Here is a 17,464-nt window from a genome sequence, read left to right as displayed (position 1 = left end):
AATTTAAATAAAAGCAATGTATTGATCTTTAAGAAAATCATCTTATTTTCACATATTTCTTATATCCATACTTTGTAAGCGCACTCTAGCAATAAATTTTGACTAGCCAGATCATTAAAGCCACCCACTCTCCTCTAGACAACACATGACAGTTTCCTCCCTTAATGAAATACTGAGATTAAGAAACTTACCAAGTTTCCAGCAGGTACTCCAAGGTCAGCCGGGTAGAAAACGGAACTGAAGAATCCCTGAAAGCAGCCAGCTCTAGATAAAGCCTCCCCCATCTTAATACTGCATATTTTGTACTAAAATTTTTGCTGGCAAAAATGATAACTGACACCTCAGTGATGAGAATTAACAAGTATCAACAGAGTCAGAGGGGACAGTCCTTGACGAGTTACCTCTTTGCAGTCTTTTACAATTGGCTGTATCACACTGAAGTCCTGATGACTGCCACTCATAGCACTGCTTGTGCTTTTATTTCTTGTATGCCCCTTTTTAAAAGGTGTCTTTCCACCTGGCAAAGGCTCCTGCGTAGGTGATGTTGGAGAACTGGACAATACAAGTGTCTTCAATGCAGCTACTTCAGCTTGAAGTACATCAATCTTGGAAAGAAATCAACATAGTCACATACGTTAAATACGTTTCATGACATGCAGCTAAATATTAGCAATCTGGTCAAAACACTACCAAAGATGAAAAGTAAGTTTAATTTGTATTTCCTGTGGAGTAATAAAAAGAAACTAAAATCAAGTTTTTTGATGTTTCCATATGGTTTGGATTCATCTATTATTAACAACGTCAAATGAAACTGTGAAAATTACCAAAATATCTAACATTTATGTGAATTTTCAAAATCTTCAAAATATAATAGCTTATGATTAGTTGTAGAAGTTCACTCCTAAAACAGTAAAATCTAATAACATTTAGGTGGCTTTTCTCAGTGAATTTAAAAACTAAGTATTAACATTAAAATGTGATTCTATAATCCTTTGGATAATTCATGTGATTTGCAAGGCTTTAAATCATTTGGTTCTCATATAAATGGACACCAAATGTTTACTATTAATTATACCTACATAGTAGCTATTTTCTTCTATTTTTCTGTAGTTTCCAAATTGAAAATAACCACTGCTTTACGATCAGAAATCCAACACATGTTAAGGTATCTTTAAAACAGTTATCACTTATTTATTTTATACCATTAAGAACAAAATCCAACACATGTTAAGGTATCTTTAAAACAGTTATCACTAATTTATTTTATACTATTAAGGGCTACAAAAACTCACTTTTCCTTGTGCTTCTTTTAGCTGTTTTTCTGCTGTTGCCTGCTTGATATTTGCTTCTCTCACCATTTTATGAGCTTCCTGAAAAAGTTAACATCTCAAATTTTAGAAACAAAGTAGCATTTGTTTTCAAAAAGCTCTTGCCAAATGTTTACGATTGAAGCAAAGATATACCACCAAAAGTTAGCCTGAAAATAAGTATTCAATGTCAACTATGGAAGCAGCAGTTGACAACAGAGAGACAAACTATGAGACATTAGGAATAGGTGCCTTCTTTTAGGACCTATTACCACTGAGGCAGCCAAGTTGAGATCAATCATCCTGATAAATGCTTGCGTAAGGACTGTGAACGTGACGAAGGCAAACAATAACCAACATGTCAAAGCCAACTCCTTTGCAGTCAGCTTTTTATAATGTGGTCACTATATATGTTCTTATTAGTCATAGCAAAGACATACAGGAGGGACAAGTAAAAACATTAACACACCAATAATGTTGCAGTTTATAGTAATGACAGCTAAGAAGCCTTAGAACTTTCAATAAAAACATTCACAAAATTTTATTATGTGACAATTTTGTGCAGAGCAACCTAAAAAGGCAAATCAGTTTACCCTTTAAGAGTTTTAATCTTCTAGTACCACAAATATGAAACTCTAGGTATTTAATTCCTTTTTATTCATATAATGTTTATTCATGAGACATTTACTCATGTCATCTCCTTGTGAAGTACTCCAGATGCTGATTACATACTGGGAAAGGACAAAGTCCCTGCTCTTAAGGAGCTTACATTCTGATTATACGTATTAATCAAATAAAGTAACAGAATAAGAATTGCGGGTTTTATTCTAAATGCAATATGAAGCCTTACAGTTTTTTTAAGGAAGACATGATAATTTTATTTTTAAAAGATTATGCCCTTGTATAGAATAATCCCTGTAACGGATTAAGAATGGAATGGAAGTGTATATAGGGTGCTTGAGAGAGTGCCCTGAGATTTAAGAACTTATGTTTTAGAACTTCAGTTTACAATTTATCAGAGGAAGGAAGGAAATGAGCTTCAAAGTTATTTAATGAATAGTTTGACAATGGCACCCCCACTAGGTCTGTCAAAATGCACAGTGGTAGAATGGAAAGGTGGAAGTTCTTTACATCAGAGTTTGACTGTTTGTTTCCCATTTGTTCATTTGCTTTTACAGTATTGTAACAATTGCAGTTTGTGTGTGCCCATGAATGTGAATTTGCAGCTTATATTAAATAGGAGAATCTTTACTATCAATGATTTATAGCAAAATGACATTAGCCATGAAGATATTCCATGCACTATTATTCTGGCTATCTTGGCAAAGTCCTTAAGAGCTGTCAAATTTAATGAGCTAAATATTCTCCTTTTAAAAATAACAAATGTTTCAGATTTGCTGAATTTTTCTGGGACAAGTGGCTGTCAACACAAGACTATTTGGCGATGTTTTAAAAATAATAAACACAGCTAATCTGACCCTTCAAGATAAGTAACATTTTAACTTTAAATGCAAAATTAATTCATACTATGGAAAGAATAGTTGACTAAATTTTTGGAAATGGACTCTGCTTTCATTAATAGTGGATTATGCAATTTGGACCAAACCTCCAATGGAGAACGATTAGAAAAGCTAGATAAGTTTTTTGTTTGTTTTTAAAATGTGTTTGAAGGTATTTGAGAACTAACAAAATAGTGAAGTAAAAGCTTAGAAGTGATGTGAAATTTTAGGTGACTTTTCCACTACAGACATAAGGGTTACAGTGAAAAGGTATAACATACATGTAACTGGAGCCCCAAAAGGAAAGGAGCACTAGACTGGGGCAGGATCAGTTGCTAAAAAGATGACATGCAGAATTTTTACAGAATTTTTTAAAAATTGACAAAAAACATCAAAAGGTAGACTCAAAAAAAGTTTGAAAATTTTCCATCACACTGTCCTTCCAAAGCTGAAAATGATATAAGTATCACCTATACCAGGAGTCGGTAAACTTTTTCTGTAAAGAGTCAAACACTACGTATACATATACAGCCTCAGCTGCAACTCCTTAGCTCTGCTGTTGCAATGTGAAAGCAGCCATAGACAATACACAGATTAGCGTGGCTGTTTTAATAAACATTTATGAACACTGAAACATACATATCATTTTGTTTTTCTTTTAGCATATCCAGCACCTCTCAGTTACCTTTTTTTTGGGGGGGAGGTGTGAGCACACAAGATCTACCTTCTTAGCAAATTTGTAGCATACCATATAGTCATGCTGTACATTGGGTCTTCAGAATTTATCTATCCTGCATAACTGACACTTTGTACCAATGACCAACACCTCCCATTTCTCCCACTTCCCAGCCCCTGACAACCACCAATCTACTCTGTGCTTCTATGAGCTCGACTATTTTAGATTCCACATATAAGTGAGATAATGTAGCATTTGTCTTTCTGTGTCTTATTTCACTTAGCAAATGTCCTCCAGGTTCACTCATGTTGTTGCAAAAGGCAGGATTTCCATTTTCTTTTAAGACTGAGTAGTATTCATATACACACACATACCCCCCACATTTTCTTTATCCATTCATCAACAGACATATAACTTGTTTCCATAACTTTGCTACTGTGAATAATGCTGCAATGAACATGGAAGTACAGATAACTCATCAGGATAGCGATTTTCTTTTGGATATATATCTGGAAGTGGGATTGCTGGATCATGTAGTAGCTTTATTTTTTTGAGGAGAAACTTTCATACTGTTTTCCATAATGGCTGTACCAATTTACATTCCCACCAATAGTGGACAAGTTCCTTTCCTCCACATCCTTGCAACATTTACTATCTTTTGTATTTTGATAATAGCCATTCTAACCAGTGTGGGGTGCTCTCATTGGGGAGCGACTGGCATTTACCTGATGATTACTGATGCTGGGTACCTTATCATATACTGGTTGGCCATTTGTATGTCTTCTTAGGAGAAATGTCTATTTAGGCCCCTAGCCCGTCTTTTAATTGGGTTGTTTTTTTGCTACTGCATGCCTTATATACTTCAGATATTAACTCCTTATCAGATACATGGTTTGCAAATGTTTTCCCATTCAGTATGATGCTTTTTCATTTTGTTGACTGTTTTTTGCTGGGCAGAGCTTTTTAGTTTGATGCACTCCCACTTGTCCATTTTGTTTTTGTTGCCTGTGCTTTTGGTGTCACATCCAAAAAAATCACTGCCCAGACCAATGTCAAGAAGCTTTTTCCTTGTTTCTTCTGAGTTTTACAGTTTCAGGTCTTACGTGTAAGTCTTTAATCCATTTGAATTGATTTTTCTTTATGGTGTGAGATCAGGGTCTAATTTCATTTATTTGCATATGGATATCCAATTTTCTCAGCAGCATTTATTGATAAGACTATCTACTCCCCACTAGGTGTCCTTAGCATCTTTGTTGAGGGTCAGCTAACCATAAATGTGTCATTTCTGGGCTCTCTATTCTCTTCTATTGGTCCATGTCTGTTTTTGTATCAGTGCCATACTGTTTTTACTTCTGTAACTTTGTCATGTACTTTGAAATCAGGAAGTGTGATGCATCCAGCTTTATTTTTCTTGCTCAAGATTACTTTGGGGCTGGGCATGGTGGCTCACGCCTGTAATCCCAGCACTTTGGGAGGCTGAGGCAGGTGGATCACCTGAGGTTAGGAGTTCAAGACCAATCTTGCCAACATGGTGAAACCTGTTTCTACTAAAAATACAAAAATTATCTGGGCATGGTGGTGCACACCTGTAATCCCAGCTACTCAGGAGGCTGAGGCAGGAGAAAAGCTAGAACCCAGGAGGTGGAGGTTGCAGTGAACCGAGATCGTACCATTGCACTCCAGCCTAGGCAACAGAGCAAGACTCCATCTCAAAAAAAAAAAAAAATTACTTTGGCTATTAACATCTTTTGTAGTTCCATATGAATTTCCTACTTCTGTAAAAAATGCCATTGGGATTTTCATAGGGATTGCATTGTATTTGTAAATCACTTGGGTAGAATAGACATTTTAACAGTATTAATTCTTCCAACCAATGAACACAAAACAAATCTCTTTCCATCTGTGTCTTAATTCCCTTCATTAACTGTATTATAATTTTCAGTATACAAGTCTTTTTGCCTCTTTGGTTAAGTTTATTCCTGAGTATTTTATTCTTTTTGACGCTTTTTGACACTGAAATCATGAGATTGTTCTCTTAAATTCCTTTTCAGGTAACTGGTTGTCCATGTATAGAAACATCATTAATTTTTGTATCCTGCAACCCTATCAAATTCATTTATTAGTTCTAACTTTTTTGTTGTTGAATCTTTAGAATTTTCTACATTTGTGATCATGTCATCTGCACACAGAGATTGTTTTATTTCTTCCTTTCCAATTTGGTTGCCTTTTCTTTTTCTTGACTGATTGCTCTAACATTCCAGAACTTTGCTGTACAGAAATGGTGAAGAGTGGGCATCCTTGTCTTATACCAGATCTTAGAAGAAAAGCTTTCAATTTCCCCCACTGATTATGATTGTTAGCTATGGGTTTTCCATATATGGTCTTTATTGTCTTAAAGTAAGTTCCTTCATCTATTTTGTTGAGTTTTAGCATAAATGAATGTGGAATTTTGTCAAATGCTTTTTCTGCTTCTATTAAGATTATAATGTATATTATTATATCATTCTATTACTGTGGTTTATCACACTGATTGATTTGCCTATGTTGATGCATCCTTGCATCCCAGGGACAAATCCCATTTGATCATAGTGTATAATCCTTTTAATATGTTACTGAATTTTATTTTCTAACATTTTATTAAGGGCTTCTGCACCTATGTTCATTGAGAATATTGGCCTATAGTTTTTTCCTTGTGGTACATTTACTGGCTTTGGTATCAGAGTGATATTGGCCTCATAAAATGAGTTTGGAAGTGTTCCCTCTTCTATTTTTGTAAGAGTGTAAAAAGAATTGGCACTGATTCTTCTTTGAATGTTTGGTAGAATTTACCTGCGAAGCCATCTAATCTTGGGCTTTTTTGTTTCTACTTCTTGATTCCATTTTCCGGAATTTGATTCCAGAAAACTGATTCAGTTTCTAGGAATTTATCTATTTCTTCTAGATTATCCAATTGATTGGCATGTGGTTCATAAAAGTCACTTATGATCTTTTTTATTTCTGAAGCATCCACTGTAATATCTCCTCTTTCATTTCTGATTTGAGTCCTCTCTTTTCTTGGTTTGTCTAGCTAAGGGCTTTTATTTTTTTCAAGAAACAAACTCAGGTTTTCTTAATATTTTCTATTATTTTCCTATTCTCTATTTCTACTCTGATCTTTGTTATTCCCTTCCCTCTGCTAAGTTTGGACTTAGTTTGTTCTCCTTCTAACTCCTTGAGGTATAAAGTTAGGTTGTTTGAGATTGTTCTTCTTTTTTAATGTAGGCCTTTATCCCTCTTAGTACTGCTTTTTCTGCATCTCTTAAGTTTTGGTACGCTGTGTTTTCAGTTTTATTCATCTCAAGAAACTTTTCAAGTTCCCTTTTGATTTTTTCTTTGACTCAAAGGTTATTCAAAAGGATATCATTGTTTAGTTTCCACATATTTGAGTTTTTCTGTTTTCTTTATTATTAATTCCTAATTGAATTCCATTGTGAGTGGAAAAGATTCTTTTTTTTTTAATTTTATTTATTTTTTTTAATCTTTTATTATTATTATTATTATTATACTTTAGGTTTTATGGTACATGTGCGCAATGTGCAGGTAAGTTACATATGTATACATGTGCCATGCTAGTGCGCTGCACCCACCAACTCGTCATCTAGCATTAGGTATATCTCTCAATGCTATCCCTCCCCCCACCCCACAACAGTCCCCAGAGTGTGATGTTCCCCTTCCTGTGTCCATGTGTTCTCATTGTTCAATTCCCACCTATCAGTGAGAATATGCGGTGTTTGGTTTTTTGTTCTTGAGATAGTTTACTGAGAATGATGATTTCCAATTTCATCCATGTCCCTACAAAGGACATGAACTCATCATTTTTTATGGCTGCATAGTATTCCATGGTGTATATGTGCCACATTTTCTTAATCCAGTCTATCATTGTTGGACATTTGGGTTGGTTCCAAGTCTTTGCTATTGTGAATAATGCAGCAATAAACATACGTGTGCATGTGTCTTTATAGCAGCATGATTTATAGTCTTTTGGGTATATACCCAGTAACGGGATGGCTGGGTCGAATGGAATTTCTAGTTCTAGATCCCTGAGGAATCGCCACACTGACTTCCACAAGGGTTGAACTAGTTTACAATCCCACCAACAGTGTAAAAGTGTTCCTATTTCTCTACATCCTCTCCAGCACCTGTTGTTTCCTGACTTTTTAATGATTGCCATTCTAACTGGTGTGAGATGGTATCTCATTGTGGTTTTGATTTGCATTTCTCTGATGGCCAGTGATGGTGAGCATTTTTTCATGTGTTTTTTGGCTGCATAAATGTCTTCTTTTGAGAAGTGTCTGTTCATGTCCTTCGCCCACTTTTTGATGGGGTTGTTTGTTTTTTTCTTGTAAATTTGTTGGAGTTCATTGTAGATTCTGGATATTAGCCCTTTGTCAGATGAGTAGGTTGCGAAAATTTTCTCCCATTTTGTAGGTTGCCTGTTCACTCTGATGGTAGTTTCTTTTGCTGTGCAGAAGCTCTTGAGTTTAATTAGATCCCATTTGTCAATTTTGGCTTTTGTTGCCATTGCTTTTGGTGTTTTAGACATGAAGTCCTTGCCCATGCCTATGTCCTGAATGGTAACGCCTAGGTTTTCTTCTAGGGTTTTTATGGTTTCGGGTCTAACATTTAAGTCTTTAATCCATCTTGAATTGATTTTTGTATAAGGTGTAAGGAAGGGATCCAGTTTCAGCTTTCTATATATGGCTAGCCAGTTTTCCCAGCACCATTTATTAAATAGGGAATCCTTTCCCCATTTCTTGTTTTTGTCAGGTTTGTCAAAGATCAGATACTTGTAGATATGTGGCATTATTTCTGACGGCTCTGTTCTGTTCCATTGATCTATATCTCTGTTTTGGTACCAGTACCATGCTGTTTTGGTTACTGTAGCCTTGTAGTATAGTTTGAAGTCAGGTAGTGTGATGCCTCCAGCTTTGTTCTTTTGGCTTAGGATTGACTTGGCGATGCGGGCTCTTTTTTGGTTCCATATGAACTTTAAAGTAGTTTTTTCCAATTCTGTGAAGAAAGTCACTGGTAGCTTGATGGGGATGGCATTGAATCTGTAAATTACCTTGGGAAGGATGGCCATTTTCATGATATTGATTCTTCCTACCCATGAGCATGGAATGTTCTTCCATTTGTTTGTATCCTCTTTTATTTCCTTGAGCAGTGGTTTGTAGTTCTCCTTGAAGAGGTCTTTCACATCCCTTGTAAGTTGGATTCCTAGGTATTTTATTCTCTTTGAAGCAATTGTGAATGGGAGTTCACTCATGATTTGGCTCTCTGTCTGTCTGTTATTGATGTATAAGAATGCTTGTGATTTTTGCACATTGATTTTGTATCCTGAGACTTTGCTGAAGTTGCTTATCAGCTTAAGGAGATTTTGGGCTGAGACAATGGGGTTTTCTAGATATACTATCATGTCATCTGCAAACAGGGACAATTTGACTTCCTCTTTTCCTAATTGAATACCCTTGATTTCCTTCTCCTGCCTAATTGCCCTGGCCAGAACTTCCAACACTATGTTGAATAGAAGTGGTGAGAGAGGGCATCCCTGTCTTGTGCCAGTTTTCAAAGGGAATGCTTCCAGTTTTTGCCCATTCAGTATGATATTGGCTGTGGGTTTGTCATAAATAGCTCTGATTATTTTGAGATATGTCCCATCAATTCCTAATTTATTGAGAGTTTTTAGCATGAAGGGTTGTTGAATTTTGTCAAAGGCCTTTTCTGCATCTATTGAGATAATCATGTGGTTTTTGTCTTTGGTTCTGTTTATATGCTGGATTACATTTATTGATTTGCGTATATTGAACCAGCCTTGCATCCCAGAGATGAAGCCCACTTGATCATGGTGGATAAGCTTTTTGATGTGCTGCTGGATTCTGTTTGCCAGTATTTTATTGAGGATTTTTGCATCAATGTTCATCAAGGATATTGGTCTAAAATTCTCTTTTTTTGTTGTGTCTCTGCCAGGCTTTGGTATCAGGATGATGCTGGCCTCATAAAATGAGTTAGGGAGGATTCCCTCTTTTTCTATTGATTGGAATAGTTTCAGAAGGAATGGTACCAGCTCATCCTTGTACCTCTGGTAGAATTCGGCTGTGAACCCATCTGGTCCTGGACTTTTTTTGGTTGGTAAGCTATTGATTATTGCCACAATTTCAGCTCCTGTTATTGGTCTATTCAGAGATTCAACTTCTTCCTGGTTTAGTCTTGGGAGGAAAAGATTCTTAGAATGATTTTGATCTTCTTAAATTTGAGACTTGTTTTGTGACCTAACATGAACTATACTGGAGAATGTTTCATGTGCACCTGAGAGGAATGTATATTCTTTTGCTGTTGTGTTAAAAGTTCCATACATATCTGTTAGATCCATTTGGTCTACAGTGTTATGCAGTTCTGCTGTTTCCTTATTAATTTTCTGTCTGAATAATCTACTCATTAGAGAGACTGGGGTATTGAAGTCACCTACTATTAATGTATTACTCTATTAGCCTTCAGATCTGTCAGTTTGTTTTATAAATTTAGGTGCTCTGATGTTGGGTGCATATATATAGTCATGCACCACATAACATTTCAGTGAACAATGGACTGCATATTTGACAGTAGTCCCATAAAATTATACCATATTTATTTTTACTTTACTTCTTCTATGTTTAGATACATAAATATTTACCATTGTGTCACAAGTGCCTACAGTATTCAGTATAGCAACATGTTGTACAGGTTTGTAGCCCAGGAGCAATAAGCAATATCATATAGCCAAGGTGTGTAATAGGCTGTACCATCTAGGTTTTACCACATCTTGGTTTGTGTAAGTATACTCTATCGATTTCTGCACGATGAAATCTATAATGGCAAAATAATGATTTAAAATAGGGAAAGATGTATTTCTTATATTAGACCAATAGATGTGTGAGTTATCAACAGTATTAGATTTTTGAAAATGGAACTTAGACCAGACCTTCATCTGGATAATAAACTGTTAAAACAAGATCTTCTAAAATAAAGTAACATATTCAATCACACTCCTCTCACTAAGTATATATAAAACATGTGTGTGTGACTGTTTTAATGAGAATATTTTTGAACTGTAATAAAAATGTTAAGCATTTTTATTGTCTTACCTTTTAAAACTTGTATTTACAATGTATGTTAACACATTAGTATGTCCATTAGCAAGTGTGTATAATTTACAAATACGCATATATGTTCATATAGAACACTACCTATATGTGCCTAGCACATAGGGAACTCTCAATAAATATTAGGTATCTTCACCATAATGGAGGTAACATGCTCAAATTTTTCTTGTACTGATCAGGTACAGGATCAAAAAGTTTGGCATCTATTGGTTTAGCTAACAAATGATGGTGGCTTGGAAGGCAATGTGCTCTATGTCCTGGAGGTAGCATCAAAAGACTTAACTGATCACTTGAGTGTGGAATGAAGAAATAAGAGGCCCCAGTGATGACTTCTTTTCCGTGGTTTGACACAAACAGAAATGCCATTTATGATTTTCACAGTAGATAAAGCAAGAGTTAGGATCATGAATATGAGTGCCTGCATTGCTCATTAGCCTCTCTGCCTCACTTTTCTTCCCAGATAAAATGATAATAATCTGCCCTATACGCATCATAGTATTGTTGGGAGAAAACTAGACATATCATAAACATTTACTAAAACTGGCTTATAAAACATAAACTTCTTAAGCCTACTATCTTTTTTTCTCCATGTGAGATGTAGACTGCTTTATATTCTTTCAACTGACTTTATTTTATATTATCTCAAAATTGGAGGCGCTAGAAGAAAAACATAACTTTTGAGGTCTGTTAAGTATTTGATACTTTTAAAACTCAACTTTGTTACATACAAAGTATAATTATATTGAAGATTAGGACAATAGACCCCTAATTTGAATATACATGTCAGGCTTACCAAAACTGTGCATATTGAGTTTATTCAGAATAATCTTTAATTCTTAAAAAGATATGCACACACACACACACATATAAAGTGCAAAAAAAGTATCTTTTCATAAGACAATGGTAAACAGATCATGAAGGCACAATTAAGATCAAAGAAAAACTTTGAGCACTTTTTCCACGATTCATAAATAATTGGTTTGAATACAACTTTCTTCATTACCAAAATCATCTTTAATCAATGTACTTTGTTTTCCAGAAAGTAGCCACAGTGTCGATGCTAACAGCCACCATTGGGTTAGAAAAAGTTAGAGACTCCAAACTATATTTTTTAGATATGCTTTTTCACTAATTGCATAAGCTGAATTTCTGGCCCTTCACATCCCGCTACTTACAGGGAGAAGTTTCTTTCTGTTTTTTTCTCCTTCTATTTCATGTAACAGAACATACATACACGTGCAGATGGGTGAAACTAAGCCGGGCTAGCTAAATTAAATGCAAGTAGTCAGGAAATCAAAATTAACATAAATAGCTTAATATATTTGCTTTCTTACCTAATATCCATATCACTACAAAATTTTCTTCCAGTCAGACAATACTGGAAGAAAAATCTTATGTTTCTGTATAACCTTCTATTCAGAAATGTAACAAGTCACATAACTTCTATTCTATCTCTTTAACTTTCCACTCTTCCTATCCTTGAATTTATTCTCCTCTCATCTCTGATGACTAGCTAGCTAAATAAATAAACAGATTAGTTTTAAAATGTTCATGAAAGAAAATGACCCCAAAAAGACAGAAAAGAAGGCAAAGGGGTATGGAGCAGAGAAGGCACGGAAAGCCCCACATGTCTAAAGACATTCAGGGCAATGTTACTTGTAATGATAAAAGTTGTGGAACAGGCACCTAGTAGATTATGACTATCATTACAATTAGTGATGGTGCAGCAACATTAAAAATGTTATTTAGAAAAACACAAAATATTAAATTACAACTAGGTAAGAATATATACATACCTGAGACTGTGAAATAGATTATGAATAAATAATAACAAAAGGTGATGGAATTTCCCCCCCCCCACCAAGTTTATTATAATAAAAGTTTTAAGAACAAATCTTAAGGAAAAAAACATACATATATCGTTAAATGATAATGGCATTAGCCATTCCAGTAACACATCAATGTTTTTGTTAAGGAACTTCTAAAGACTCAAGGTCTTAACCCAAAGGAGACATTTTACGGCAACAGTTCTTACTCATGCAAGTACTACCCTCACCTTACCCCCAGTGGTATTTGCATGCTGTCAAAATGACCGGGGGTATTACCAGCACTTTTTTGAGCAAAGCCTATTATGATGGTTAATTGTGTATGTCAACTTGACTGAATCACAGCATGCTCGAATATGTAGTCAAACATTATCCTGAATGTTTCTAGATAAGAATAACATTTACATTGGTAGACTGAGTAAAGTAGACTGCCCTCTAGAATGTGGGTGACCCTCATCCAATCAGTTGATGGCCTGAATAGAACAAAAAAGGGTGACCCTCTCTCAAGGAAGAGATTTTTTTTCTGCCTTCAGACTCAAACTGAAACATTTGCTCTTCCCAGTTCTCAGACCTTCAAAGTTGGACTGGAAGTGCACCATCAGCCCTCCTGGGCCTCCAGTTTGTTGACTCCCACTGCAGCTCCCTGGGACTTGCCAGCCTCCATAACAGCAAGAGCCAACTCCCTATAATAATGAGTGCCTCTGTCCCTCTCTCTCCCTCTCTGTATCTCTCTATACATGTGTATGTATATAGGCTCTGTTTTTCTGGAGAACCCTGACTAAAACACCAAGGACACTAAACGTCCTACAATGTTAGTGGCACCCCTATGGAGAAACACTGCTCCAGTTAGGTAATTTTTCCTGGTGGCGGGCTGGATATAAAAAGTATGCCTTCTTACAAGTAGATGTACCTTGTAACATTTCTCAAATCATCCCATGTAAGATGACTATCTCAAAGAGTTTGCCCCCTTAGTTGTACAGTCATATATAGTTAATCTAAAGTAGCCCGTAAATACTTGTTAAAATAAAAATCAATACTAAAATTTGCCTCCTTTTTTTGCACACATACATTTTTAAATAATCTGATACTGGCAGCCCATAGTTGTTTTTTATTTCTTTTCACATCATCTTAAGTTGTAAACTCTACACTGCTTAAAGATTTCTCTTTTGCTTAGAGGACTTATAAATATACATGAAGCTAAGCAAATCTTTTTCAAGATTCCCTCAAAATACAATTTTGTCAATATATAAAAGTCAAGATGTTGCTGTTGGCCAAGATGTAAATAGACCAACCTCAAATAGACTAGCTGTGAGTTCTTCCAATTCCTGTCCAAGTTGATCTCGCACTTTTGAAAGCCTCTCACATTCTTCATCTTTTAACTTCAGTTCCTAAGAGAAATTGATAATTTTATTTTGGATCTCCATAGTTTGAAGTTAGATTCAGCAGACTATATAATCTTTACTAATAAAATTATAAAATATGAATACTGTCACTTCTGACAATGTTCACATTGAAAATATTTATCTAGCACCTGCTATGTGGAAGACAATCAGGCAGTCCAAAATTACAGAAAATCCCAACTAACAAATTAAATTTTCACATTTCTTTCATAAAATATCCAAAAATTAAAAATATATATTATATATATAAAATATATATAATATATTACAGGTGAAAATAAAATGACTTAATTCTTTTTTTCCTTTAACTTTTTGCTATACATATTTATTTCCATCAATTAAGGAATTTAATTATGCATATTTCAATAAAAATTCACTTTTTTTCATGTTTACTTTAAAAGCTATTTACTTATAGGTAACTTCATGTACCATACTGCAACTAATCTAAAATATCTATTAGGAGACTATATCCATTAAACAATGTAACCAGATATAAATGATGCATATTTGCATTTAAAATCAAGAAAAATGTTACCAACAATCACATTCTACATTTATATTCAACTCCTCACCAGGTCACATATAGATGTTTTAAAATTCCTTTATTCAGATACTAAGCATATGCAATTTTGTATGCTTAAGTAGCCCTAAACTAACCTTTCAAACATAGGGGGGAAAAATCTAAGCTCCTTACATATTAGTCACAATTAAACTAATAAAATAATGAGTTACTGGTGTTATAATTGTGGTGGCAGTATAGTCTTTTAATCCCCCAAAGGTAATTCCTAAAAACCAGATATACCAACAGGAATATGAGAAGATCCCAATGAAACTAAGTAAAAGAGAATCTCCATAATTCTCAGAATATTAAGAGAATGTGGATAAACTGCTCACAATGCATGATCACCAGATGTACAAAAGCAGCAGGAAATTAAAGCTACAACAGAGGTACCCTACAAAGCAACAAAACCCAAAAATCACTAAGAAATACTCTACAAGCACAGGACTCTATCTTTGGAGAAAACTCAGAGAGCAAATCTAAGAATAAATGGAGAGAAAGGAAAAGGTTTTCACAGGCTCCAACTTGCAGGTGACTGCAAAAACCTGTATAGTCAGTCCTACAGGCAGCAAAGAGTGCTATGAAGCTCTAAACCCTCAAGCATCTTAGAGGAGTACGTAACAAAGAGCCCTCACCAGAAGGACCGGAGTCTCACCCTAAGGGGAAAAAAACTCTGAAGTCTCAAACAAAACTGCAGGGCAATGAAGACAGGGAGAAGGAAGGATCAGATATAAAGAGGGAAGGGAGTGGCAAAGTTCCAAAGGAAACAGTTGCTACAGAAAATACTAGGAGAGAAAATAAATATACTATGATGGGATGCTAAGCATGTAAAGCTCTCAGAAACAGTGAGCTAGAAAAGAAAAACCTTTTTGACCAAGGATTACCTAAGAGACAAAAGGGGTTACACACACACTCCAAAAACAACAGAGGAGAAAGACCTTCAAATGTAAACTGATAAAGCTATCCTGATTTATTCTTTCATAGGAATCTCTTCCTAATGGTCCAGGGAAATCCAGATCATTTAAACATGGGAAACAAAAATATGTAAAGTTATCACAATAATAAAGTTAAATACAAAGCCAAGTCACCTATAAGGGAAAGAAAATCAGACTGGTACAGAATTTCAACAGCAACATTTATGTTAGAAAACAATGAAGTAACATTTTTAAGATACTCAAAGGAAAAAATGTGAGCTGAGTATTTTATATCCATCCAAAGTGTCCTTCAAGTGTACGACCACAAAGTCATAAACCTGTAGACCTTAGAAAATATCTCTCCTATGAGCTTGCCTGAGTGGACCAGAGAATGTTTCAGATTAAAAAAACAAAAAAACAAAACAAAACAAAAACTGGAGAAGCTGTAACATGATGGACTGAGGTAAGAAGAAAATACATCTAACTTTAGAACTAAAACTAAAAGATGGGAATATCAGGAGAATGAGAAGACAAGACACAAATTGGGAAGAAAATATTTGTGAATGACCCCTGTGATAAACTACTGTTATCCAAAATATACAAAGAATATTTAAAATCCAACAGTGAAAAAAGAACAACCCAATTAAAAACTGGGCAAATGACCAAAACAGACACTTCACCAGAGAAGACAGATACATAGATGACAAATAAGCATGTGAAATGATGACCAACATCATATCTTATTAAGGAACCACAAATTAAAACAATGAGATGGCTGGGTGCAGTGGCTCATGCCTGTAATCCCAGCACTTTGGGAGGCTGAGGCGGGCGGATCGCGAAGTCAGGAGTTCGAGACCAGCTTGACCAACATGGTGAAATCGCGTCTCTACTACAAATACAAAAATTAGCCACGCATGGTGGCGCGTGCCTGTAATCCCAGCCACTCAGAAGGCTGAGGCAGGAGAATCGCTTGAACCCGGGAGGCGGAGATTGCAGTGAGCCGAGATCGCGCCACTGCGCTCCAGCCTGGGCGACAGAGCAAGACTCGATCTCAAAAAGAAAAAACACAACAAAAAAAAATGAGATACCCTGCATACCTACTAGAATGGCCAAAACTCAGAACACAAGTTAGTGGTGTTATAACTGTGGTGGTAATATAGTTTTTTAAACCCCCCAAAGGGGGATCAAAACTGGTAATATCAAATACTAAAGAGAATGTGAACGAATAGGAACTCTAATTTATTGCTAGTGACAATGCAAAATGGGAAAGCTACTTTGGAAGATAGTTTGGCAATTTCTTACAAAGCTAACCATACTCTTACCATGGGATCCAGCAATCACACTTGTCGCTATTTGCCTAAATTAGTCAAAAACATGTCCACACAAAAACCTGCAAACACACATTTACAGCAGCTTTATTCACTCATAATTGCCCAAACTTAGAAGCAGCAGATGGCCTTTACTAGGTGAATGAATAAACTGTGGTACATCCAGACAGTGAAATATCATTTTGTGCTAAAAGAAAATGAACTAAGCCATGAAAAGACATAAAAGAAGATTAAATGCACATTACTAAGTGAAAGAAGCCAATCTGAAAAGGCTACACACTATCTGATTCCACTCTATGACAATCTGGAAAAGGTAAGACTACAGAGATGTTAAAAAGATCAGTGGTTGCCAGGGTTTTTGGGGAGAAAGGGATGAGGAGGCAGAGCACAGAGGATTTTTAGGTCAGTGAAACTATTCTGTAAGATACTGTCATGGTAGACACATGTCATTATACATTCGTCAAAATCCACAGCATGTACAACACCAAGAGTAAACCCTAATGTAAACTATGAACTTTGGGAGACAATGTGTCAATGGAGGTGTATTAATTTTAAGAAATGTACCACTCTGGTAGGGGATGCTAATGGGGGGGATGCTGTGCGTGTGTGGGGACAACAAGTACATGGGGACTCTGTACTTTTGATTTTGCTGTGAACCTAAAACTGCTCTAAAAAATAGTGTCAATTTTGTAAAAATGGAGATAAAGCTGACAAAAGGGTATAAAAATGACGTAAGCTAAAGGGATGTAAAAATAACACATATTATTTTTAAAAACC

The 17,464-nt window shown here is 35.5% G+C and overlaps 1 protein-coding gene across 4 annotated transcripts in view; it reads right to left on the bottom strand.

The window, feature by feature from the left end:
* The window catches only part of RAB3IP (RAB3A interacting protein), a 69,933-nt gene that overhangs the window by 18,155 nt on the left and 34,314 nt on the right, over window positions 1–17,464 (bottom strand). For all 4 annotated transcript variants that reach the window (XM_054445030.1, XM_054445032.1, XM_054445029.1 and 1 more), the window contains 3 exons: window positions 13,779–13,874; window positions 1,293–1,370; window positions 402–605 (listed from right to left, as the gene is read on the bottom strand). In XM_054445030.1, coding sequence (XP_054301005.1) covers window positions 402–605; window positions 1,293–1,370; window positions 13,779–13,874 — 378 coding nt within the window. The remainder of the gene's footprint in view (window positions 1–401; window positions 606–1,292; window positions 1,371–13,778; window positions 13,875–17,464) is intronic.

The sequence above is a fragment of the Pongo pygmaeus genome, chromosome 10 (assembly GCF_028885625.2).
Source record: "Pongo pygmaeus isolate AG05252 chromosome 10, NHGRI_mPonPyg2-v2.0_pri, whole genome shotgun sequence".
In the NCBI taxonomy this organism is placed as follows: domain Eukaryota; kingdom Metazoa; phylum Chordata; class Mammalia; order Primates; family Hominidae; genus Pongo; species Pongo pygmaeus.
This window is presented reverse-complemented; position numbering and strand designations above follow the sequence as displayed.